At 31.9% G+C, this 26,322-nt stretch overlaps 3 protein-coding genes across 5 annotated transcripts; 1 reads left to right on the plus strand and 2 right to left on the minus strand.

Annotated features, from left to right (window-relative positions):
* Nucleotides 1-9,753: 9,753 nt before the first annotated feature.
* LOC104094118 (uncharacterized) lies at nucleotides 9,754-12,389 on the plus strand. Of its 2 annotated transcripts, XM_009599982.4 has the most exons (3): nucleotides 9,754-9,944; nucleotides 10,342-10,407; nucleotides 10,918-12,389. In XM_009599982.4, exon 3 carries the CDS (start codon nucleotides 10,939-10,941, stop codon nucleotides 12,223-12,225), a length of 1,287 nt encoding a protein of 428 aa, XP_009598277.1. In that variant the 5' UTR covers nucleotides 9,754-9,944; nucleotides 10,342-10,407; nucleotides 10,918-10,938; the 3' UTR covers nucleotides 12,226-12,389. The 2 variants fall into 2 exon arrangements, with proteins under 2 accessions (XP_009598277.1, XP_009598278.1); XM_009599983.4 differs by lacking the exon at nucleotides 10,342-10,407.
* A 207-nt stretch (nucleotides 12,390-12,596) lies between these two features.
* LOC104094119 (probable inactive receptor kinase At2g26730) lies at nucleotides 12,597-14,933 on the minus strand. The gene is made up of 2 exons (XM_009599984.4): nucleotides 13,679-14,933; nucleotides 12,597-13,579 (listed from the first exon to the last, which is right to left on the minus strand). Exons 1-2 carry the CDS (start codon nucleotides 14,790-14,792, stop codon nucleotides 12,978-12,980), a joined length of 1,716 nt encoding a protein of 571 aa, XP_009598279.1. The 5' UTR covers nucleotides 14,793-14,933; the 3' UTR covers nucleotides 12,597-12,977.
* An 8,930-nt stretch (nucleotides 14,934-23,863) lies between these two features.
* On the minus strand, nucleotides 23,864-25,915 carry LOC104089984 (probable serine/threonine-protein kinase WNK11). 2 transcript variants are annotated; one of them, XM_009595008.4, is made up of 3 exons: nucleotides 25,802-25,915; nucleotides 25,012-25,515; nucleotides 23,864-24,546 (listed from the first exon to the last, which is right to left on the minus strand). In XM_009595008.4, the coding sequence occupies exons 1-3, from the start codon at nucleotides 25,802-25,804 to the stop codon at nucleotides 24,130-24,132; spliced, it is 924 nt and encodes a 307-aa protein (XP_009593303.1). In that variant the 5' UTR covers nucleotides 25,805-25,915; the 3' UTR covers nucleotides 23,864-24,129. The 2 variants fall into 2 exon arrangements, with proteins under 2 accessions (XP_009593303.1, XP_009593304.1); XM_009595009.4 differs by having other exon boundaries at nucleotides 25,012-25,509; nucleotides 25,802-25,911.
* Between the last annotated feature and the right edge of the window lie 407 nt (nucleotides 25,916-26,322).

A 26,322-nucleotide genomic window follows, 5' to 3' on the forward strand; every position in this document is an offset into this window, starting at 1 on the left:
CTAAGAACCCTAAAAGACCAACTTTTCACAAATAAGTTCGAGCACGTACTCGTCACCTCGCGTACACGGACTACAATTAGCATAGAAGACTCAAATCCTTAGGGGTAATTCCCTCACACAAAGTTAGGCAAGAAAAGAGGCCATTCCAGGCCTTTTACTTATGGAACGAGAAGACAGATGCCACTATCGTCTCTTGGCTTTGCTTTCATATAATCTATTCGACCGGAAGGAAGGTTATACGACTTTTTGACTTTGGAAGAGTAGTGTTCATTATATATATATATATATATATATATATATATATATATATATATATATATATATATATATATATATATATATATATATATATATATATATATATATATATATATATATATTAAAAGCACGAAGACTCTTAGCGAAATGTCGTTCGCCTTTTTTACCCTTTAAAAATAGATTTTACATTGGATAAAATTATAATTAAATTATCTTCCTAATATTTAGAACTTGAAAATTCACTGAAATTTTGATTATTAAGTATTTCCTTATTTGAAGTATATACCTAAAATTTATGACTTAAAGCCAATTAATATTTTACCTTTAATAAATCATTAAAAAGGTCAAATGTTTGGAAGGTCAGTACACAATTTTACGTCCATTTGAAGTAGTCAACAACTAGAGTAATTTTATTGAAGAACAATTCTACTAACATTTAGTATTTTCAACAAATTACATTAATTTATTCTCATTAAGTTGTAAGTCGGTGTAAGAATAAAATTAAAACTATCAAATATATAGGAAAATAATATTTCACTCTTTTAATCTTGTCTTCTTTTATCTATCCAAAAACTATTATAATAGCACGAAACTCCAACAGGAAATTAATCGATCACTTTATCATTTAAAAATATATATCATACTGGACAAAAAAGTCATTTAATTAGTATTTTCTACGAGTAGTATTTAGAACGATGAAGTTAACTAAATTTTTGACTATTATATCTTTCCTTATTTGAAAATATAGGAACTCATAACATTTAGGAATAATTTAATCCCAGTAAGATTTTACTTATTTTAGTTAAATAAGTAATTTTTTACGAGAATTTATTTGAGGAATTATTATTTTATCAAAAACAATAATAATCCATATGATATTAGAAATCTTTCACTTCAAGATGCAAAGAGACTCTTAAATTAATTTTTATTTTATATATCCAAGTGCAAATAATGGCAAACGGAAGAGACGAAAACTCTAAAATCAAATTGTGCAGATATCTAACTCAAGAGCTCAAGATATTGTCGGATTGCTAATATTTTGAAGATCTAAGACTTGGGTTAGCTTTAGAATTATAAGTTTGATATCGTGTTAATTTGTCAATATTTTTATTGGATTGAGAGCTTTTGTAGAAGATTTAAAAATACATAAAAATATAACATGCGAAGTAATTGAAACAGATAGATCAAAGAAATTGATCTAAAATGACCTGACATTTTAATAGTTTGAATACATTATCTCTGCCTCAAAGTGTCTTATTATACGTATGAGTTAGTCAATATGATCATATTCAAGTGAAGTACATGTTATTTTTAAAAACGAAATTGAAATATTCAGACAACTATACAATAAAAATTATTATTTTAAAAATATTTACGAAGTACCTTAAATTAGTTTGATAAAAATAATAGGTTTTTTATTTCAAGATCACAAGGAGGAGGCAATTAATGTGTAAATTAAAAAATTTAGTAGTTGCCTTATTTACTTTTTTTGGACAAATCATGGGAAAATATATTCTTTTATCTAGCATTAACTAGGAATCATGTGTCTCAATTATAAGCTATGATGTTAACCACTATGCCAGATATATTTGTTATTTAGGTTGCTAGCTAATGTGAAAATATTAATAGCTATTGTCAACTCAAGTAATTCCTTTTTAAGAAAATATTTTATCAAAAATATTATCGTGAAGTTTCGCAGTTCTGGCATCGATAAATCTATATGGGAGATAGCTATAGCATGTAATTGAAAATAAATATCAAGCTAGAAAAATATGTGACTAATATTATCCATCATAATTGAGTTAAAGGAAGTAAAAATGTTACTCAACATAATCTCTTTATCCTGATAATAATCATATTTGCTTATAAAGGATGGTGCCAGAACCAATAATTTACTTTTAAAAAAACTATTTGATAAATCATACGATGAAACCATCTACTATATTTTTTTTAAAAAAAATATTCATTGGTGTGAGGTACACGCGCAATGCGCGTACTCTATGACTAGTTATATTAAAAGCTCGAAGGCTCTTAGCGAAATATCGTTCATCTTTTTTACCATTTGAAAATAAAGTTTACACTAGGCAAAATAGTTATTTAATTATTTTTCTAATATTTAGGAATAGTCAATTAATTCTCTATTATTTAGGAATAGTCATCTAATTATTTCCATAAATTATTTCCCTAATTAATTATTCCCCTAATATTACAATCTAGAAATAAAATTCGTACACAACATACTAGGAATGTTTTTCGTTCAAATCCACTGCACACTAGGAAAGGTTTTCGTTCAACTCCATTTATATTTAGTCTCCTTTAGGTCTCTGTCAAAACAATTCTTGTTCGAGCAGCACACGACTAAGGATTCAGATTCTCTTTCTTTAAAAAAAAATTGTATTAATAATTGAATTTTGCATTCACACATTTGTAACCTTTATATTAGTAGTTGAATTTCGTATTCATGTACTTTATTAGAACTTTGAATATAATACCAAATCAATTTGTATTATACACCATCTTTAATTTGTACGTGGTATTTGTAGGCATTTGTTACAGGATTAGTGTGTTGTATAATTTTTATATAATTCTTTGTTTCATAATTTGGATTTGGCTGGGTTGATTTTATATTTGACATCTTGCAAACTTCTATTAATTTTCATATAAATTTTGTTTCATATTATGGATTAACTAATTTCATATTTGACTTAATTTATAAATTTTATACAGGTTGGTTGGACAATTACAGTTCATAACAGAGAATTAGTTAGACATCCGATCTAAGACTTATTAATTAATTATTATTTTTCTTATGTTGTATAATTGATAAATGCCACCCAATTGCAAATTTTAAACAAATTATAAATTAGATTGTCTCTTGTAATATAGATTTCATACTAGACAAAATAGTCTTTTAATTATTTTTTAATATTTAGAAATAAACGCTTAGGTATATTTTAATATTTTAGACTTTAAAATCAACTAAACTTTGTGTATTAAATTTTGTTCTTATGTGGACTATATAATATAAATATTTTTGTAATAAAAAAAAGAGCACATGAAAATATACTCCCTTAAGTTGGTGAGAATTACTAATCAATTACTCATTCTGTCTCATATTATGTCTCGTGTTTCTTTTTTACACGCCCCTTAAGAAATATTTATTAGAAAAGAGATTGGACTATTCTACCCTTATTTATGTCTTAAGATATAATCTCTCTTCATTGAATATTTATTCTATTTATGTGTTATCTCTATCTTCAAGAACAATTACTAGGGTAAAAAAGGAAAAACAACAATCAATTTTGTCTTAAACTTTTAAAATGACAAATAATTTGAGACAACTATTTTTTAGTAACCATGACTGTTAATATGAGACGGAGGGAGTAGCATTTTATTCCCCAATAAAAGCAATTACAACATATACAATTAAGTAACTACTCAATGATTATCTATTAAGATTTTAAGGTGGTATTTCTTTAAAAACAAAATGAAAGAATTGTTTTTAGAAACCAAACTCAATTGAATAGGCCGCATATAAAAATGAGTGTATTCACAAAAATTGAAAACTATTGATGGAGAATTTAGAGATGAAAATTTTCATAATTTTTTTTAAGATTTAAAAAATCAAAAATATATATGAATTATAATCATCCCCTCTCCCCTCAACACACCCAATATAAAATTATTTCGAATAAATATCTCTCTTTTTGATAAATAATATTTTTATTTCTTTAAACACGTTCATTAGTTGTATATTGCCTGATATTTTTCACTTTTATGTGGCAATTTCTTCACTTATAAGTTAGGTATTTGTAGGATTAATATTTCTTAATCTTAAGAACTTACACTTTAATTTTTATTAACTTAAATAAGTATAATTTTTAATATAATTTTAATATGATTAGTTTTTTGTTTAAATAATCCACCTAGACAGGATACATGCGCAATGCATGTACTGTAAATTCACTCCATAAATCGTATATAAAAGAAGAGATCCATTAATAGTATAGAGATTTCAAAGAAGAATATAAGAAGAATAAACAATGATGAAAATAAGAAAAATAAAGACATGGATGGTAGAAACAAAAGAAGAAAAGGAAAAAATTCAAATTTACGAGGGATAATTTGAGAAATATAATTTTCTGATAATGATATTTTTACCTTGAAAAAATTATGTTTTTGCTTCTACTTCTGCTTTTTGGAAGAAGCTAAAATTCGCAGCTTCTTCCCAAAAAGCAGAAAACTGCTTTCATTGGTGCTCAAAAGCACTTCTCTGTTTTAGCCAAATACCTTTAATTTACCCACACACAAAAAAAAATATTACCCTCCTAGAAACTTGACCAAACACGCTCTTAGATCAATAAGAATCTAGGCAAATGTTTCACATAAAAAGAGGTTAACTTATCTTATCTATAATTTTGAATAACTTTGAATGAACAATTATTTTCTTATAAAATGACATATGAACGTAGAATTTATAAAAAGATGCTAGGTGAGATAAAATGGCATTGCATATTTGTGTCTTATATAATATAATATTTATAACTATAAATAATATAGGACTAATTTTACTAAATTTATTGAGAAAATATTGAATTCAACTATATTGTGTCAATGTAATAATATTTATTTTCATTAGTTAAACACATATTGCATTAGTTTAACTTCCATTGTTGTTTTTCAACAATTTGTATATATTTCATATTAATTAAAGCGATTCACACATGCAACGCACGTACACTAAAACTAGTACTATATTAAATGCACGAAGGCCCTTAGCGAAATGTCGTTTGTCTTTTTTACCCTTTAAAATTCGATTTCACATTAGACAAAATAGTCATTTAAATTATTTTTCTAACATTTAGAACTTTGATATCAACTAAATTTTGATTATTATATCTTTCCTTATTGAATTAGATCCTAGTATTTAGGAGTTTAAATTCAATTGACAATTTACCTCAAATAAGGGAAGGATCCCCTTTGTTTTAAAACAGTATTAATCATATATTCTACACTAGTCTATGTATACACGTATTTACTATAAATCTGGAAATTAAGCATAAAAATAATATGCTTTTTTAATATGATTACAACACTTATTATATTTATGATACTTGTCTTTATATTTAATAGTATTACTAAATTACAGTTAATTAATATATATTTTCACCTTTTTTATCACTTAATCGTGATAAATTAGTATAGTTTAATCTTTGTATATTGACATATAATTTTTTCTTTTTCAATATATTCACCGTGATTGAGAACTTCTTTTTGGAACTATTTGCCTTTATTGAGTTCAATATTCTTCATTTTCAAGACTTACACTTTAATTTTATAATTCAAATATAATTTTAAATAAAATATTTCTATAATTTTTTAAAACTTTTTACTCATTGAGACAAGGTATACTATTGACTAGTATATAAAAATAAAGATAGATTATACGGGGAGAATGTTGGTTGGGGGTTAGTAATTGATTAAGACACGGGGTGTTGGCAAAGTCAAAAATGCACCATTTAGAACCGTACCTAACAGTGGCACTACTACGAAACAACAAGTGTCAAACATACTTTATCATGGATAATTGTAATGAAGTCATCAAATTGGGCACTTTGGAAGTATCTAAGATTATAATATCTTATTTCCTTTTGTTTAGCTTTTGGGATATATATATATATGGCAAAAATCACCATCAGCGGACAAAAAGAAAATAAAATATAATTGGAACTTGATGGAAATTAATATCGATCCATTTGTATGTGCTTCCCCTTATTATTGCTATTGCTGCCGTCTTCCTCGTTAAGATTAGTAAGGCATAACTAGTTAACGTTGGGAAAGTGATTTAGTTTTAAATTGGGACATAATCATGTGGGAAAAGAAAAATATTTTATTTATCTTTTATATCCTCACATCTACGAGCACACCGCACATGAATCATGATACTATACTTAGCAGAGTGAACTGACTTTAACTCTGAGTTTGGTGCATTTTTTCAAAAAGATTTTTACTCGTGGCATATTTCTTTCTTAAAGATTTTTACTCGCGGATAATCGAACTGTTTTTTCTTTTGAAACTGAGCTACTACATCTCTAGGTGATTACATTTGTTCTTTTGGATACAAGGTTATGAATTATCTCCTCTCTAAGGATCTTTTTTATATGTACAGCTACCGTAAGTAGAAAGATTCTCGCTCATTTCACCACTGTAATTTTGAAATTTTTACTTAAGTGGCTATTTAATCCCGTTTGGCTATAAATTTTGGCAACTCTTTTTTTTTTTTTTTTGAAAATATTGTTTGTTCATGAAAATTTGAAGAAAAAAAAAAATTCAAGTTCTCACAAACTGGTTTAGGGTAATTTTTGGATGAAATTGTTTCTTTCATTCACAAAATTTTTATTCTTTTTCAAATAAAATGCATATCCAAACACAATTTCGACTTCCAACAATTATTTTTCAACATAATTTTAATAAAAAAAATTTCACGTTTCAATTAAATTTACGTTAGAAATTAAATGTGGAGTAAAAAATAGTGCCAAACATACTGTAGTGGTTCTGTTCGGCCTACTGCATGAATAGGCTCTAGAAAAAGAAAGAAAACGAAATAGTATTAGAAACGAGCCCACATGAAATGATGAAAAGTCCAAATTAATCGTATATTATATAAAATTAAAGGGGACGAATGAAATGTACAAAAAGATTCAACTTTTGGTGACCCCATATCACTTTAGCTTTTAGCATTTGGTTTATTGGGGCAGTAGGGCTAATCCGTTGAATTATGTGGCAAATTACGAAGAAAAAGAAAAAGGATGTTATGTTCTTTAAGGAATAAAGAAACCTCAATTAGCGGAGGAAGTATTGAATTTTTTTTTTCTTTCACAAAGCTCCACACACAAAATACAAGTGTTACAAAGCATAGAATATGTCACATACGTGCCAAAATGATTAAAAAAAAATAGTTATCCATCTATATTATTCATTTAAAAATGGGTGGATAAAGAATTTTTTAAAAACGGATCGAATATGGATAAAAATCAAATTATCCACTTAAAAAATGGTTAACCAAATGGATAACTAATGTGTTTAACTTTTATATTTGTAAAGCCTTAAATTATGGGTTTCTCAAGTTTGGGAGACTAAAAATTCTCCCAAAAGTGATCATATTCAAGAAGCCATGAATAATATGAATATCCATATTATCCGTCAGATAACCCGTTTTTTATCCGTCTCAAATACGGATCGGATAATTTTTTCTTTTTCTAAAATTATCCGTTTTCGACCCGCTCATATCAGCTCCGCCCGTTTGACACCCCTTAGTCACGCATGACGTTTTCCCCCCTTATTTCCCATTTTTGAACCTTATCCTTTTGTCCCTTTTCTTCAACAAAAAGTCTCATACCTCAAAGAAGTCATGTGAAGGATGAACGTCATTTTTTTTTGACGAGAAATAAATATCAAGGGACAACACTTGGCTACATTTTCCTTTCTCGTGATACACTTTTTTCCGTCCATATTTAATGAAAACGGCTGTTTTAAGATACCTCTTCTAATGTTCAATATTTAGTAGAATTGTCTGCAAAAAAAGTAGAATTTCGTTGTCAGGGGATCTCAAGTCTTAAAATTCAACATTACCTTTAATGACATGTTGAGGTTACCCAAATCTCATATCATGTTTAAAATAATTTTATAGTATTTCACACTAAATTAAACTATGCAATATTAATTGAAACAAAGGGAGTACACTTGGTTTTGGACTAAATTAAACATCAAACTATTGATTTAGGAGACGACCCATTGAAGAAAGTATGAGTTATGCAAAGGTGCGAGTTTATCTATTACTCTCTTTCGCTATTTTTATATATATTAAGCAATTCACATTTTAGCATTAATTAACAATAAAATTAATCATATTAACCTTAATTTGTTCATTAGAAATACAAATAAATATCACGAAACTCTTTACTACAAGGGCAACTTTGAAAAAAAGAAGTTAATTTCTTCTTGATATCTGAAAAAATCAAATATTGCAGACCACAAAAAAGGTATAAAAATCACTTAGAGGTCGTTTGGTAGAGTGCATTAGAGAAAATAGTGCATGCATTAGCTTTGTATATTAGTAATATCTTGTTTGGTACACTTTTTCAACCTATATGTAACTAATACAAGCATTAATTATACATCATATTTGGTATTATCCTATATATAGTCAATACATAGCAAACCATGGTATTAGCAATACGAAAACTATTAATGCATGCATTAGCATGGTTAAAGATAAAATTATCCTTAAAGTCTCTTAAAACTAAAGAATATGAAGGACATTTTTTGTACATAACTAATTTTCTTAAAAATTGTGCAATGCATTTTAATTTTTAATACACCGCACTAAACAATAGATAAAAAATATCTCTACATAACTATTACCTGTATGACTAACCCATATATTACTAATTCTTGCATTACTAATACACCTTATTCAATATTATTCATATATATACCCTACCAAAGGATCGCTTAAAGGGCACCGGAGAGAATAATAATCAAGAAATACATAATTTGTCACATCCCCAAGAAAATAGCATGTGGTAGACACGCTCCAGTGTGCAGATACCAACTGTGAAACGCACTAAGAAGTCCATTGATTGATTGGAGTGGTGAGCCAATGGCTATAGGTCGGTGTTTCCTGTGGGAGGCTAACTTTTGTATTAAAAAAAGGCAAAAGAAATCCTATCCTCTAATACTAATCTAATGATATTACTCCTAGTATAATATTCCAAAAGATAGTATAACCCATTTAATCGGGTGAATCTATTTGATTGAGCATCGAATTTAAAAAAAAATATATTTTATTCGTTTTAATTTATGTGAACTAATTTTTTTTTTTAATCCGTGTCATTCTTTATTTGGAAACAATTTACCTTTATGCAATGATTTATAGCCACACAAAATAGATGTGACTCATTTTACACCACAAGTTCAAAAGTCTTCTCTCTTTTCTTAAACTCCGTACCCAGTCAAATGAGCTCACATAAATTGAAACGGAGGTAGTATAAGACACCTGTGGTATTAAACAAGACATATATATATTTTGTAAATTTATAAATTATTATATAAAATAAATTATTTTTAAATATAAAAAAGATTATTTTTTTTATTAAAGGAGTAGTACAAATTAGTATACAAATATGGGACAAACTTGTGAACCCCCTACCATCATTCCGTTGATTTTATTCTCTGCACCTCTCAATTATTCTTCTGCAAAAACACTGGTTCGTATTTCGAGTTGGATCCTCTTCTTCTTCTTCCAGTGAAGACACAGATTTACAATATTTACTCTTTGCACTTGTTCTGCTCAATAAACGGACTCTTAGCCGGAAGTAAGGACTGACCTCTTAGACTTTTATCATTTGATGTGTTATATAAAATAAATTATTTTTAAATATAAAAAAGATTATTTTTTTTATTAAAGGAGTAGTACAAATTAGTATACAAATATGGGACAAACTTGTGAACCCCCTACCATCATTCCGTTGATTTTATTCTCTGCACCTCTCAATTATTCTTCTGCAAAAACACTGGTTCGTATTTCGAGTTGGATCCTCTTCTTCTTCTTCCAGTGAAGACACAGATTTACAATATTTACTCTTTGCACTTGTTCTGCTCAATAAACGGACTCTTAGCCGGAAGTAAGGACTGACCTCTTAGACTTTTATCATTTGATGTGTTATTTTCTTTGGTTCATTAAATGAACTTCATTTCTTGATTCCACTATATTACTCTTTTGACTTGTTCTTTTTGTGCTCAATCAATATACCCTTAAACGACCCCCTACTAAGGACTAGGGACTTCTTGCACTTGTATTATTTCTCTTCTTTAATTTTGAGATATCCAAGTATTCTGTGTTGGTTTTTCTGGATTTTGATTGGGTGTTTACTACGTAGTCTGAGTTAGGAAAGGGAAAATAGAAGGGGGGAAAAGGTTAAAGATTGTAGCTTTATTAATCTATCTTTGGTGCCTGATTTAAGTTTAACACTTGAGGAGAAAGTTAAAGATTGTAGCTTTATGGGTTCTGTTTATTTGCAGGATCGGACTTGGTAGTTTAAGCTGTTTCGCCTTCTGGAAACCTGACCTTTGAAGTGATTCTTTCTTGTGAGTTTTGTGTTTTTGCTCCCCTCTCTTTTGGTTTTTCTCAGTTTGCCATGAATATAGCTTAATTCGTTTTTTACTTGGGATAATTGCTTGAGTTAACTAGTTCACTAGATTCTGATTTTCTGCATGTTGATGAGCTTATGCTCTTGGTATAATTTTGGTATCTTAACCAGTTCTGACTGTTTTTGCTCATTCTCTGCAATGTTATTCGTCATTTTTAAATTAACATGGAGCTCCATTCTCAATCTTTATTACATAGTTCTTTGTTCTGTTAGAAGACAAAGATTGCAATTATTTTTCTTTTACTTCTTTCAGATATGAATTGTTACCTGTGTCAATGTGGAATTCTTCCTCTTCTTAACATGATCTTGTTGTCATCTTTGATCCCTTATTTGCTGTTTCTGATTTAGGTTAATGAGTTTATTGGTTAAGGTTTTCACTTTAAATGCAGTTGCTAGTTCTTGTTTGATGGTAATACCTGCTACTGAAGCTATCCTTCAAATTTCTTAGGTACTATTTGTGGTCAGCTTCATGGATTCTCCACAGTCTGTTGTATCACCATTTAAGGGTTCCTCTGTTTTTGCCAACTCCGAGAAGCAAAGCAGTGAATTTTTCATCAAGAACTCTTCTGGACTATCCCAGGGAATTTCTGCTCGCAGAGAGGATGTTGATCCCCGCAACTTGGAGGACTTCATTGGTGTTCTCGATGTGTACGTACATCAGGCTAGAGATATCCACAATATATGCATTTACCATAAGCAAGATGTTTATGCAAAACTTTGCCTTACTAGTGATCCTGAAAATGCAGTCTCCACTCAGATCATTAATGGTGGTGGGCAATCTCCTGTCTTCAATGAAAATCTAAGGCTCAAAGTTCGTACTATAAAATGCTCGGTTAAATGTGAGATATGGATGATGAGCAGGGTGAGGAATTATTTGGAAGACCAACTGCTAGGCTTTGCACTAGTCCCTCTTTCTGAAATCCTTGTCAAAAATGGAAAGCTAGATAAAGAGTTCTCTCTTTCGTCGACTGATCTCTATCACTCCCCAGCAGGATTTGTACAGTTGTCCCTTTCTTATAATGGAACTTCACCTGAAGTGCTTGAAATTCCTGCATTGCCCGCATCTGTGGACACTGGTGCATCTCGGCCTCCAGATAGCGAGACACCCGAGTCGTTGCTTAACGAGTTTGATAAAATTGAGTTCCCAGATCCTAAGATTGTAAATGAAAATAATCTTATGGTCTCTGAGTACTTTAATATACCAGGCGCTAATCTGGACTCTCAAAGCTCAGATAGTTTTGTCTCTTCTGATACTGAAAACCAGCTCAGTCCAGATGTAGATGTCCATATGGAAAATTTTCCGAGTGGAGTTGCTAATTTCCACCAATATCCTAAGCGTGATTCCCCTCCTAGCAGCGTATCAACCATCGACTCTCCATCCGCTTTGCACCCTGCAACCTCTCAGTCCTCTGATACCCAAGGAGCTTCAAAATCTCCGGGGGAAGAATATGCATCAGCTCCTAAAGTCAGTGGAGATGCTGAGAGTAACATATCGGAAACCAAGCCTAGCAGTGCATTTCCAAAGCCAGTGGTTGCAGTGAACATTGAGCCAGAGCAAAAAGTTGTGCAACAGGATATTGTGGATATGTACATGAAAAGTATGCAGCAATTTACTGAGTCCTTGGCAAAGATGAAGCTTCCATTGGACATGGAAACTAGGCCAACAACTTCTGGTAATTCGAGTTCAGATCAGACATCACAAACACCCAAGAGCACTGGCTCACGGGTGTTCTATGGCAGCAGAGCTTTTTTCTGAGCTTTTGCGAATGGTTCTCAGATGACATATAGCGATTAGGACCAAGTCTAAAAGGATAAGTGAACACTAAGGATTTTATGAATGTGGTGTTTTATCCATTTTATCCCATGAATGCTTAAAATGCTCTGAACTAATAGAATTGTGTCCATTGAAGACTTGTTTTACTTCTGCACTGTGTAGTTAATTAGAACTTTCTGCTTAATTTATGCTCAGCATTTCCCTTGAAATAATTTGATTATGTGATGTGCTGTTTCATCATCATCATCATCATCCTTAATATACTAAGATTCTTATCAGCAATCATAGGTGTGATACTGTATTTATGCTAAAAGACACGATTCTGAGACACCATGCAGTCACCGCTGGCCTTGCATGCCCTAGTCTGATATTATTTTTGTAACAAACATAATCAGCTCAAATTCGATAAGGAATGAATTTGCAGTAGGCTAATGTCAACATTAAAGTACTATTAAGGATAAAGGAGAGGAATCTTTGTTCATTGAAGATGATGTCTAAGTAAGAACAAAGTTCTTTAAAAGATGAATACTTATTTAAAGGAAGAAATTTACATGAAAAGTGTTTCTTCTTTCATCCATTCTCTATAAATCTTTCACACAACTAGCACCATTTTTCAGAAAAACAAATTGAAAGAGCCTAGTAAGAGTTCAACAGCTTATGAATAACCTAGTGCAACAACCATTTATGCAGATAATGTCACATACATACAGAAGAAAAGCTCTCGAACTAAAGGCTCACAGATGCTTCATTGAACCAGGGGTGGATTCAAAAGAAGTCATAGAAGAAGGAGAAATGTCTTCTTGATCATTCACAACTTCCTCAATTATCTCCAAAACCTCTGTCACTGTAGGTCGCTCCTCTGGTAAACGCTCCACACACTTGAGTGCTACATTTAGTAGAGGGAAAGCATACATTTCAAAGTTGGCAACTTCACTATCAAACACCTCTCCAGTCCATTCTTCCCTCACTATAGATTTCACCCATTTAACAAGGTCTAATCCAGTTTTCTCCACAATTTTACCTGTCAACAATTCCAGCAGAATCACCCCAAAACTATAGGCATCCGCTTCTTCTGTCAAGTTCTTCTCAGGGGCTGTGTAACCATTGTCATTGTAGAGAGCACTTTTGTTGGGGTCTAGGAACTTGCAATATCCATACTCACTTATTAATGGCTCCTCATTTTCATCTAATAGAATGTTTGATGGCTTAATGTTGCCGTGGGGAATGGCATTGCCTTTCTTGGAACTTCTGTATATGAAAGCCAATCCCCTTGCTATGCCAACTGCAACTGACAGCCTTAGTTTCCATGGGAAATTCCTTTTCCCCTCTACATAATCTGCAAGTGAAAAGAGCAACAATATGAATTATGATCAAATAATGAGTTTTTTTTTTAAGTCTTGGACACTGTAATTAGTTCTTAACTTAATTGGCTTACCTTCAAAAAGGGTAAGTAGACTTCCATTGTTCTGGTATTTGTAGATAAGAAATTTTTCTTCATTGCTAGAGTAATAAGCAACAAGTGGAAGTACATTTTGATGCTTCAAGTTCCCTATTTTTCTCATTGTTTGGGAAAATTCTTTGAACCCCACTTGTAGTTTCTTCAGTCTCTTGACAGCAAAAACACCACTGCTACTGATATGGACTTTGTAAAGGCTGCTGCAAAGGCCTTGTTTTCTCAAGTTAGCAGTTGCTTCAAGAAGATCATCCATTGTAAATTTTTCCACATCTTCCATAAAAAAGAATAGTTCTGAGCTTTTTTCTTCAGTGTTACATACTCCATTCACAACCTCAGCTGAGGGAGTTTTTCGAGGAGACGAATAATTAGCTACTTCTTTTAAAACCTCCTTGTCCTTAGCTGATCTAACACATCTCGTGTACAAGAATACTAAAAGCACTAAGACAAGCACAATTGCAGCAAATATGAGTAACCAAACCATCAGATTTATATGATGCTTTGGTTTTGTCTTCTCACTTTCTCTAGTTGAAGATGGAGCTATAAACATATATGTAGATTCTTTAATTGTTACACCTCTCAACGCTTGCAGACTCGTCGAAGGTTGTGAGAAAGTGATATTGTTGTTAGAAACGTTCAGTTTCTTAAGATTCTTGAGCATTGTCAAAGACTGCAGTAGAAGTGATGAATTTCCACTAAGAAAGTTGGTGCTTAGATCAAGAACAGTTAAACTTTTACACATTGATATAGATTCAGGAATTGTCCCTCGAATTTTATTCCTTGCTAAGCTAAGAACTCGCAATTTTGAGAGTTTGCAGAGGGGCTCTGCATCAATTACCCCATTAAGATTCATGTTCTCAAGCCGTATTTCTGTGACTTTACCGGTACGTAAATTGCACTTAACACCTTGTAATTTGTAGGAGCAAGGGTTATAAGTCACTGAAGAATTCCACTTAATTCCTAGTACATTGTTTGGATCAATAGCAAGAATAAAATTGAGAAAGGACTTGGATTCGATTAACTCACCTCCATTACAGAATCTGATAAAAAGAAGAGAAGCTAAAACACTTAGAATCAGCTTGAGAAGATTATCCATATATTTAGCTAGAAGAAAAGTTGTTGCCTTGACATATCCTCAGAAGTTGTACATGGTTACTGAATGTGTTAACATAATTGCACAACATAGTATTACGTGGGAATGATCCATATCCCTCTTTCGGCATTTTCTGGTTTTGTGACTTTGTTTCTTCGATGCAAACAATTTGGTCACAGTTTCCAAAGTTCCCATGTTATGACTTGATCTCTAATCTACATTGTAATATTCATTATACATCTCTATTCATACTACAATAGTACAATGACTAGGATTGGACTTGGAGTTTGGCATACAAGGTAGTCGTGTCTTTTATGGCTGTCCAACGGGACGGGTCGGGACGGGACGACATTTAGCCGGGACGGGACGAAACGGGACGGGACAAACGGGACGAAACGGTAGGCCCATCCCGTTCCGCTAATAAACGGGACGGGATGGGATGGGACGGACGGTAGGCCCATCCCGTCCCGCTAACAAACGAGATGGGACGGAACGGGACGAGTTCGAGGGCTTTAAGTGCCGTTTTTAAAAAATAAATTATTTAAGCATTGAGTTTGGCAACGGTTATTCTTTTGACAATGACTAAGTTTTTAAAGTTTGCAACAGCTAGTTTTTTGACTTATTTAATAAACTTAAAAATTAAACGGAAATTAGGAAACTAAGTAAAGAATTATAAAATATTAAAACAAAAGACTTGTAATAAAATATTCTAATAATTATAAATTTATAATAGAGTTATAATTTATTTAATATAATTTCAAGCCATTAAGTAACTAAGTAAGAGTGTAAGACAATTCATAAAAAAATTCAACGCATAGAGCCTTTTATTTTATTAATAGAACTTTCAAATCTCACATACAAATATAATTCTTTTGAAGAGCACCTAATCTACGCAGCCACCTTCTAGGAAGGGTTCTGTTTGAACTAGGCCTCTTAGTAGCCAATTACAAATTATCATACTAATATTTGTAAGCTCCTATATAATTTCGTTGTAACTTATCTATAATTTCTCTCGGACATTGTTCTGGAATTGGCAATGTTGATTGATGTTCCATGAGTTCCATGCCGTCATCGCTCCCAGTGCTAAGTATCTCATTGTATTCTTCTTCTTCCCTAGTGGTTAATTTTTCAAAACCAAGATTTCTTCTTTCTGAATTAATCCAATCTCTGAATAATACAGAAATCTCTAGGCTGTCCTCCGCTAATGAATGTCTATGATCTCCGATTTAAAATCTTGCCGCGCTAAAAGTAGATTTATATTATATTCTAGACTTAGAAGTAGAAGGAGCAGTTTCACCACCTGTTGGTTCCATAGATTTATATTTATCAAATATTGATCTAACATAAAAATATATGTTAGCTTGGCAGTCTTCGAGAGATGGTTGTTCATTTTCTTGAATTGCTAAATTCTCATAAATTTTACGAACAAGTCCATTTGTACCTCTTAATTTTAAAAATGGGTTAAGTATAGTAAAAATTAAATAAACTTGGGGAATAGGAAAAAAATACTTTTTTAAATTTTGCAATCATTTCATTAAGGTTCGGTGCATAAGTTGGATTAGTTTTATACTTACCATTTCATTGTGGGAAAAAATGAAGAAGGATTGGGGTATTTATAGTAGAAAATAAGGTCAAAGTGTAATTTAATAAACTTAAGAGTTATATTAAAAGTTTGGGGGTGTTTTTTTGGGGGTTATATTAAAAGTTTGGGGGTTATACAATTATAGCCGTTTTTGGCCGTTGCCCAACGGCTAGAATTCAAAAAAAAAATAAAAAAAATAATAGGACGCGGGATAGGCGGGACGGGACGGGATGAAACAGGACGGAACAAACGGGACGAAATGGCCATCCCGTCCCATCCCATGTCCCGTTTAACATGGGCCCATCCCATTTAGAATTAAGTGGGACGGGACGCGGGTCGGGACCGGGACGGCCCGTCCGTTGGACAGCCTTAGTATTTACTGTTGGAGCCTTTAGCAGTTCAAGAGTTGTGTTAAAAGAGGAAAAAATTCAGGAGTATGATTACCAAATTAGGCTTTCAAAAACTAATGGCTGCATCTTTCAACAGAATTTTTCACAGAAAATCACATCTTCGTCTTACAAATTACGACTAAAAAAGTCCATTTAAACTATAAGAGTTGTTGTCGTGAGACAAGGAAATAATTGATTCAAACCTTGGAAACAACCTCTTACAGAAATGCAAGATAAGACTAAATATAATAGACTCAATATGCTTGGCCCCGCGCATAGTAAAAGCTTAGTTTACCGAGATGTACTTACTAAAAAGTCTACTTCAAATCATTGGCGACTATATACTATATGGTGATTGTAATTGAAAGTGCAAATATATACTATAGAACCACTATGGCATGTAATACTGTTACTTAACATGTAATACGTTAATCTTTTGAACAAAAGAGGTGAAACGTGATAATTCTTTTTCTTAGATGAAAAAGTTTTGGAATTCTATAAAAATTGAGGATCCTTCCCACTCAATATGAGCCACAATATAGTCATAAAGGGTTTGAGATCTTGTTTAGATGGAGAATTTTGAGACAAGTGTTATTCATTTCTAAGGTTGTGAACTCGATATTTTGTACTCTTTTTTATATAGTGAATTGCTCATCTCCGCACGATGTAGGTCAATTGAACGAACCACGTAAATATTTGTCTCCTTTTGATATAATTTTCTTTTGTATTTGATTTATCGTCGTTGAAGATGTTATCTTGTTAGCATCCGCATGATACGTAATAGTCTTGGTCTATACTTTGTTAGCTTGCGCATGACAGGTGATTGTTTCCATCCTAACCAGGCAAGCTGCATAGATTAGTAGCAGGAAGAATATCTAGATCAATTTTAATAAGAGGTCAGAAGTATTGTCACACTGAAACAGAAGCACACGAAAAGAAATTTCGGAAGAAACGATGGCAAAAATTCCTTCATTTTCCCCCGTACAACAGAGTCATTGGAGGTCAAAGTTAAGTATTTGTTAATTATAAAAGGTTTGTATCCTTTTGTCTTTTAAAAGAAGATATTACTTGAAGACAACGCAAAACTTGAGAACAAATGACCGTTAACAAATTATTTCCTTAAAATTAAATTAGTTAATTAGAAAATTTAGAAGTTAAGGAAAAAAGGGCTAAATTGGCACTTTTTGAAGTCAAGGAATAACATGTCAATTTATGTATAATGAAATGTTATGAGTTTTATATTCCAGTTAACACTTTTTAAACAAATTCAACCTCTGATTAGTTTGGATTTACTTGTCCTCCATATACATCAACATATAAAAATATTCAATTGTTTAACAAGGTAATAAACAGTAATTACTAACCAGAAATAAAGTCCTTGGTGCCCCCAATTCAATTTGTTGGGAAATATATAATAACTTTGAAGCACTAACAATTAGTGAGGCTTTGGAAAATCTCTGCAGAATCGTTGGTTAAAGGTTCATATTCTATCGGAAATCTCATGGGAGATAAATATTATAGGTCAAGATATTTGAAAATTTATGAATTTCCTTGAGCTCAATGTTGTATATTCCTCTTACTCGTGGAATATGCTAGCACATAATTTAGCTAAATTTTCTATTTTATTTTTACATAGAGTTACTTTGGCTGTTTTGAGACTTATTGTGCATTAATATCATCTAGTTTGCTCGAGAACAAAAAAAAAAAGCTAAAAATAAATATTAAATATTAAAGTGAAAATAAAGTACTACGTAGCATATATTACTTCGTGTTTGTCTTTAAAGAATAAATACTACGTCCTAGTTTTCTATTTTCTGGAATAGTTTGATCCCATCAACCTGTCATTATCTTTAACGATACGTGTCCTAAATTTCTTTCCATTTTTCTCCAAAGTAGCACTTGTCTTCTTTTGTAACTTGCAAGCCGTTATAGGGGATCCGTTTGAATGAGGCTCAATCAATCAATAAATAAAAAATTAACTTAAATAATCACCAGCGTAAAAAAACTGCATGCTTGGGCCTATGGGTGTACAAATCGAATCGAAAAATCGCATCAAATCGATTAAAAAATTCGATTAGGTTTGATTTGATTTGGTTTGGTATTGAGTAAAAAATTCAAACCAAATCGACATATAAATATATAATATTTATATATACTTTTAAGACTTTATATAGAATTTTCTTTAAAAATGTCTAGAAATATTTGGGATTCTCTTATGAGATGTAATATTTTAATAGAATATGAAGTACTCCATTTTTATTAACTTTAAATAATGGGTTTTATGATCACTTTCTTATCAAGTGTTATTTAAATGTGTCAATCTTTTTTATTCTTCCATATTCATATGTCAAGATCTATTAAAATCGTATATCTTTTTCGAAGTTGAAGTGATATTTCGATAATTTAAAATTAAATAGAACATAATTTAAGTATCATATTAATTTTTATGTTTAATTATTAAATTCGATTAACTTTGATAGTGTACATCAAGAAAAAGTTATTGTGAGACGATAAAAAAATAATATTTTGTGTTACTAAGAAAATTATCCCATAAAAATATTTTAATAGATCATATGTTTATTAATTTTATTAAACATATATTTACTTATAAAAATTTAATAAAGTAAGATTGAAATAATATTTATGTAACAAAAAAATCCGAAAAACCGAAAAATCCGACAAAATCGAACCAATCCAAACCGATATAGTTGTTTTGGTTTGGTTTTGATAGAAACTGAACCAACCCGGTCCATGTACACCCCTACTTGGGCCTATGGGCTATAAATATTTGGGAAAAGTACAGAAATATCCAATTTAAATTCAAACTTACCAACCTCTAGCCCAAAATTAGAGACTTATCAAAACTAGCCAAAATTTTAAAACACACGCAAGCAAGGATTCTTCCATCCGAGAATCACACCAAAGATCTCCTTCCCTATTTTTTAAGCGTGATCAATTTCACAGAGGCCTGCATTCTGTAAATTACTGCCTTCTTGCCCAAAAAAAATCTCAAAAGAAGCTCCAAATTTTACTGAAAAAGCGATCAATTTCATTGTAGAAGTAACAATCTCCTTTCGCAATTTCTCTGTAGATACAACTTTGATCAAGGAACTACGAACTACAATCAAAATCAATTAAGGAATTAGTGAGTTTTGACCTAATTTTAGCTACTTGAATAGCAAATTTATCAATTTTTATTCAATATGGTAGCCGATGGAATGTTGACAACAGCTTTATGGATTACAATGTCGATGCTGTAATAGTTACTCCAAATATAAGTTTTGAAGATTTATAGACGTGATTTCGAACCAGCTTATGATAGATACTTCATTGAATATTATTGAAATCAAATACACTGTCCAAAATGGTTCTCCACCAATAGTGATATACAATAATATGAGTGTATGTGTATATCTTGAGTTGAAAAAAGCTTAGAATTTATAATGTGTCCATTTTGTATAACATCGAGTGAAAAAGATATAGATATGATGTGCTGCAATTCAAATTTTGTTGTTATTTTCTCAGAATGTGCACAAAGATCAGTTATACAGGAGAGATACAATGGCGATACAATTAATATGATTGAGTTTGGGGATGGACAAGACTGATAGGATACACAATCTAATAAAAATACAATAATAATTGACCCTCAACACATAGATATAGAACATGGTCAAATTTATAAAGACAAGGCTACGATAGTCAAAGTCATGAAGCACTTGACAGTAAAGGAAAAATTTCAGTTTAAAGTGCATAGATCAAGTGAAACCACGCATCAAAATATTTACTATATAATTATGTATCTCAATGTATATCGTAGTTGACGTTAAAAGCATAATTATGCAGAAAATAAGTTGTTGCTTGTACGTTTGTTGCTGTGCACTTTTAAATTATGATTGTCACCGTGTAGTACTGTATAGTCGTTGTATTTTTTCATTTCGTATTGTGGATGGCAGTATGCACCACTATATACCATTATATTTCATGTCGCTCGGTGTTTATTGATGAAAAAATTTATATCCTTGTCATAGGTATTGCCTAGTATGCATTAACAACAACTGCAATTTGTGTTTTGAGTTTTTGAGCCTGAAAGCAACAAAACTTTTCAAGGTCATAAATTTCAGTAAACTGCACTCACGCCCGCTGAAAAGACAGATCTTATGCACAACGTCAAGCTACTGCAAAACTCATCGGCAACCTTCTGATAGAATACAAAGACCCAAAAATAATATACACTCATAATGACATAATTAGAGACAGGAACAAGCAGTATGGTCTTCAAATGACCTGTATGCAAGCATGGAGATCGAAGGAATATGCAGTTCAACTGCTGAGAGGGACCCGAGCGAATCATATGCAAAACTTCCAAGCTACTTTTACATGTTGGTTCTTATAAATCCTATGTCGATGATAAGTTTGCAAAAAACAGAGGAAGGATTGTTCATGTATGCTTTCGTTTCACTATATGCATCTATAAAAGGATGACAATATTGCAAATCAGTTGTTGTTGTAGATGGAGCTTTCCTTAAATCGACATACAGAGAGACATTATTGATAGCATCCACACAAGATCCAGTAGGTAAAAATAACAATAATAATGTAAAAAAAATATTATTCATGTATATACTCACATATATTTATATGATTCAATTTATTAGGTAGTATCCTACCACTCGCATATACCATAGTAGATTCAGAGAATAATATTTCTTGTGAGTAGTTTTTCGCGAGGTTCAAGGATACATTTGGGAAAATGGAGGGAATGTGCATAGTCTCGGACATGCACAAAGGCATTAAAAATGCAACAACAATATTGTATCCACAAGTACCTCAATGTGTCTGCATATGGCATATATGGAATAATAATGAGAAACATTTACGCTAAAATATCAAACTATTAAAATATCAAGATAAAAGAGAAACAATAGAACCTGGATTGCAGCCCTTGAAGTTAACAAAAATTTGACCGTGATGGATTGTGACGAGCTGGAGGAACGGTGTCTTCGTTTGAAATTGGTGGACCGAGAATCAGTCGGATTTTTTTGGATTCGTATTCGGTTTCGATTTGTTTAACCACTCAACCCAAATGTTCCGTATATACTCTCTAAAAATCTTCTGTATGCCTCGTCGGAAAGCTCATGGGAAAACAAATAAATCTCCGAAAGAAAGAACGAACTTTGCCGGAAAATCAATACTGTAATTTCAAGAGCCCTCACTTGATTCTCAAGAAATACAAAAGTAAACGAGAAATTAAACTGAAATGCAGATGCAGAGAGAAGAAAAATTGAATTTATTATCTGCTATAAGATCTTTATTTGACTGCTGTTGGAATACAATTGGTTCTTGGGCTGCAAAGACGATGGAATAAGGGAACTGCGAAGACTATTGTCATTCCTAGTACAATTTAATTGAATGTCTTATATTAGCATTAATATTGACTATAAAACTTATTGTAACATTCAAGAAATATAAGTCCAAGTTTAAAATTATATGTTAAAAGATAAAATTATGAAAATATTTAAGAAATATTTATAAACTACACTACAATAAATATATTTAAAACTTCTATATATGTAATGTCGGGTTGGTTTGATTTTGATTTGACTTTTTTTAGTTAAAATCAAACCAAACCAATTATGGTTGGGTTTTTTTTCTCAACACCAAACCAAATCAAACCAAACCATAGTCGGGTTTTTTTCTCGGTTTGATTCGGATTATTGGTTTGGTGCGGTTTGTCGATTTTCTTTGTACACCCCTAATTATAAGTCCAAACTTGAAATAATACTTTAAAAGATAAAACTATGAAAAAGTCTAAGAAATAGTTATAAGCTACACTACAATAAATATTTTTTTTTGGTAAGTACAATAAATATATTTATGTATTAAATATATTTGAAACCTCTATAAATATAATGTCGGGTTGGTTTGGTTTTAGTTTGAACTTTTAAAGTTAAAACCTAACCAAGCCGGGGTTTTTTTTCCAATGCCAAACTAAATCAAATCGAACCATAGTCGATTTTTTTTTTCGATTTGACTCGAATTATCGATATGGTGCGATTTGTCTGTTTCATTTGTACATATCGACAAATGTCATTATTGTTATGCCGACCACCAAGTCGTGAGGCTTTCCCGAGGAATGTTTTCTATTTATATTTTCGCCTCTTAAAAAGAGCGGCTAAACGATCGGACCAAACGCAAGTAACTTGACCGCCTTAACCGTCATTGAAACACAAGCCGGAGAGACATCCGATTTTAGGTTTGACATGACATTAGAGCTCTCGTACTTAGTGACGAGTTACATCCATAGTGCCAACTGTACTATTCCCGAACTCAAATCAAAATAAGCAACGAGACCGTTATTGGACCCCACAACCAACCTTAAGCTTGTGAAGAAATTATGTGCCTATGGCCCTACGCCGTCTAAAAACAGCTGTGTTTGAAGACCTTTTTCCTATTTTCCGTTTCAACCTTTTTCTTTTTCTAAATAGTGCGAATACCTTTTTTTATATTTATTATTCTTTTATTCGGTTTTGATTCGGTTTGTTAAAGTAAGAAATGGAAACTCAACACACGCCAACAAATATTATTGCCCTTTTCTTTATTAGTTTTAAAATCTTTTTAGTGGTATTGTTTAGTCCAACAAACAAAGAATAAGGCAGCGTGGCGACAACTTGAGTATGTCAACCACTTACTTTGCTTCCACCCAATGTTTTACGAAAAGAAAGAAATAAATAAAGCCATTACATTATGCTAAAGGCTAACTTGGCCCTTTTTTGCTTAGCTCTTAATTCTTAAATTTGAATCATTCACAGTTGAAACTATAAGAATAGCCCGTTCAACTACTCTGACTTTGCTTTTTCTCTATTTTTTTACTATAAATGACCATCTCCTTTTACCAATTCCAAAATTTTGACTTGCCTCATCTGAAGGCTTAATTCTCCTGCCACTTCCGAGGAATGAGAGGTTAATTCATTCCACATAGACACATCAATCAAGAAATTTTAAGTAAAACACCGTAAAATTGAAGGATCTATTCTTTCATTATCCTTTCAGGTTTCTCAAGATGGATTATTAAGTAGCATAATAAAGATGAAAACAGTTAATTGGCTTATCAAAGAAATCAAAACAACTTTCAATCTTCCAAATAGTATTTGATATCAAGTTTATGTACAAAGTACTTCACCAAAATCCACTCTATCGTCTTTCTTTTGCAGAAGTTAAAAAAAAAACATTTTCTTTCTTCTTTTTTGAAGAAAAAGCAAAAATCTTATCCACAAAACAGATCCAAACCTGCCACAAGTATCAACACCAAAACTCCACACCAAAAACTAATATTGTACTAACTAATAGTATATCATATATGGCTAACCTAGGCAGGCCAATATTTGTTACCAGCAGTATATTCTAGGTCGTCGTTTTCGTCATCATCAATACCTTCAAAGAAGGGGTCTTCAAGGAGTTCAGAGGCAGAGGGCCTAACCCTGGGTTGAGCAAGACATTTCTCAATGAACTCCTTGACCTCAGGATCTTTAACTTTGTCCATTGCCTTTGGCCTCACTCCAGATATTACCTTCTTGTATATCTTCACCACATTATCACACTCACTGTAGGGTAAATCCAGAGTCACCATCTCCAAAACACACATTCCAAACGAGTAGATGTCGATCAACTCTGTATAATCCTCGTCGTATAGCTCTGGTGCCATGAATTCCGGGGTCCCAAGCACTGAATGTGCTGAATGACTCTTCCCTACTATTGTTGCAAAGCCCAAATCACCAATCTTAACCTATTTCAGCACCAACAGAAATTTATCACTCCTTCGAAATTTTGAAGTTCACAAAAAAAGATACAATCAAGCTAAACTGAAGAGCTAACATGGATAACAAAATAACTAATATAAACCAAATCTTTTCCTTTCCAATCAAATCGGTGAAACGAATGCTCCTTGTATGAACAATAATAATGTTGTGAACTCTCCTACAGCTAAATTTTGAACATATAATAAATACTGCCTCAAATGTATAATAGACATTATCCTTTTTGTGATTGAACAAAATAGCCATGACAGTGAAGAACTAATAAGACTATTTCTCAATGAAGAGAAGGACAACTAGATAAACTTCTCCAAAAGAAAGAAAAAAAGAATACTCCTAACATTTACTGCAAATTAGTTATAAATAACCATTTTGTAGTAACATTTTTTTACCAAACAAAAGAATAAACAGAAAAAGCAAGTAATTAATAATATTACCTGTCCAACATTGCCATTAATGAAGACGTTACTGGAATTGAGATCCCTGTGAATAACACAAGGTTCATGTGTATGCAAATAATCCAACCCCTTGAGAATCTGCTTGGACCACTTCTTTACCGCCTTCATCGACACATGTTTGTGTTTATTCCTATACTCCCTCAAATTCCCGGACGTACAAACCTCCGTTATGAAATTCAAAGTGTTCCGATTCTCGTCCCTCCAAACAGAGTACAATGCGATTATGTTCTTATGCTTTAAGGTCTTTAATAGCCGGACTTCCGAGTATAACCGGTCAATCACCGGCTGATCGTCCATGAAATTGCGTAATTTGACTTGGTTCCATGCTACTTCAATCCCTTCTTCTTGATCAAACGCTCTGTACACTTTTTTCACCGCTCCATAGCCTAAAAGCTCGTCGTATCGGCCGTATCTACCAGTGGGGTCCACCTCCACGAACGGCTCCGAGTCCCGATCCGATGGATCCACGCTCACGCTCTGCACCTTCACCCATAAATTCAAAAAATTTATTCAGTCAATTGAACTCTCAATCCCAAACAAGCACGTGAATTTTTTTTTAGAATTCGGGTTGTGGCCAAAACAACTAAATTCCAAGGTACTCAAATAGAATACAAGTTTCGAAGCCATATTTTCGGACTCATAGATGAAAAATTATAAGAAAACATTAAAAAGTGACAAATCAGTAGTTTAAACCTTGGATTTTATCGATAAAAACATGAGCTTTAATTAAATCCAAAAAGAAAAAGAATAAAAATTTATTAGGATTTACCATGTAGCGCGAACGTTGCGGGGATTTGTCTTCTTCAAACAACAAAGGAAGCAAAAACAAAACGAAGCTGTAATCTTTTGCTTTTCTCAAAAGTAACGAAACGGAACAATAGGCATGGGAAAAGCTCGAGGGTTTATGGCTGCTGGTATTTATAAGAGTTCTTTAACTAGGGTTAGTTTTAGTTGACAAAGTGTCTTAAACCACGGTTCAAACTTGGGTTTAGTTGTCAGTCAATTATTTACTCGGATTAGGTAGAAGCAAAACATTTCAGAATTCGAATTTAATTATTACTCTAATCCTTTTTTGGGTTAAAGTCGGTAATAAATAGGATACTCGCGGCAAGTAGTATGGTCTAGTCGTAAAACTTCGTTCTTAGCTGACCATCCAAAAAATAGAAAAATTAAGGAATATAATATCTTTGACAGTTTTCTTTCTTAAGTCAAATTAGCATAATTACAAAGAAAATGTATACAATAATCACTCATAGTGTAACAAATAATTATAACACTTATATAATAAAT

This window comes from Nicotiana tomentosiformis, chromosome 7 (genome assembly GCF_000390325.3).
Source record: "Nicotiana tomentosiformis chromosome 7, ASM39032v3, whole genome shotgun sequence".
NCBI classification, from domain to species: domain Eukaryota; kingdom Viridiplantae; phylum Streptophyta; class Magnoliopsida; order Solanales; family Solanaceae; genus Nicotiana; species Nicotiana tomentosiformis.

Bases quoted from the DNA above. Each gene is read 5' to 3' on its own strand.
- LOC104094119 (XM_009599984.4), bottom strand. From the start codon at position 14,792: ATGGATAATCTTCTCAAGCTGATTCTAAGTGTTTTAGCTTCTCTTCTT. The intron at 13,580-13,678 runs GTAAGCCAATTA...TTTCACTTGCAG, and splicing joins TCTACTTACCCTTTTTGAAG to ATTATGTAGAGGGGAAAAGG.
- LOC104094118 (XM_009599982.4), top strand. From the start codon at position 10,939: ATGGATTCTCCACAGTCTGTTGTATCACCATTTAAGGGTTCCTCTGTT.
- LOC104089984 (XM_009595008.4), bottom strand. The intron at 24,547-25,011 runs GTAATATTATTA...GTGCTGAAATAG, and splicing joins TTAATGGCAATGTTGGACAG to GTTAAGATTGGTGATTTGGG.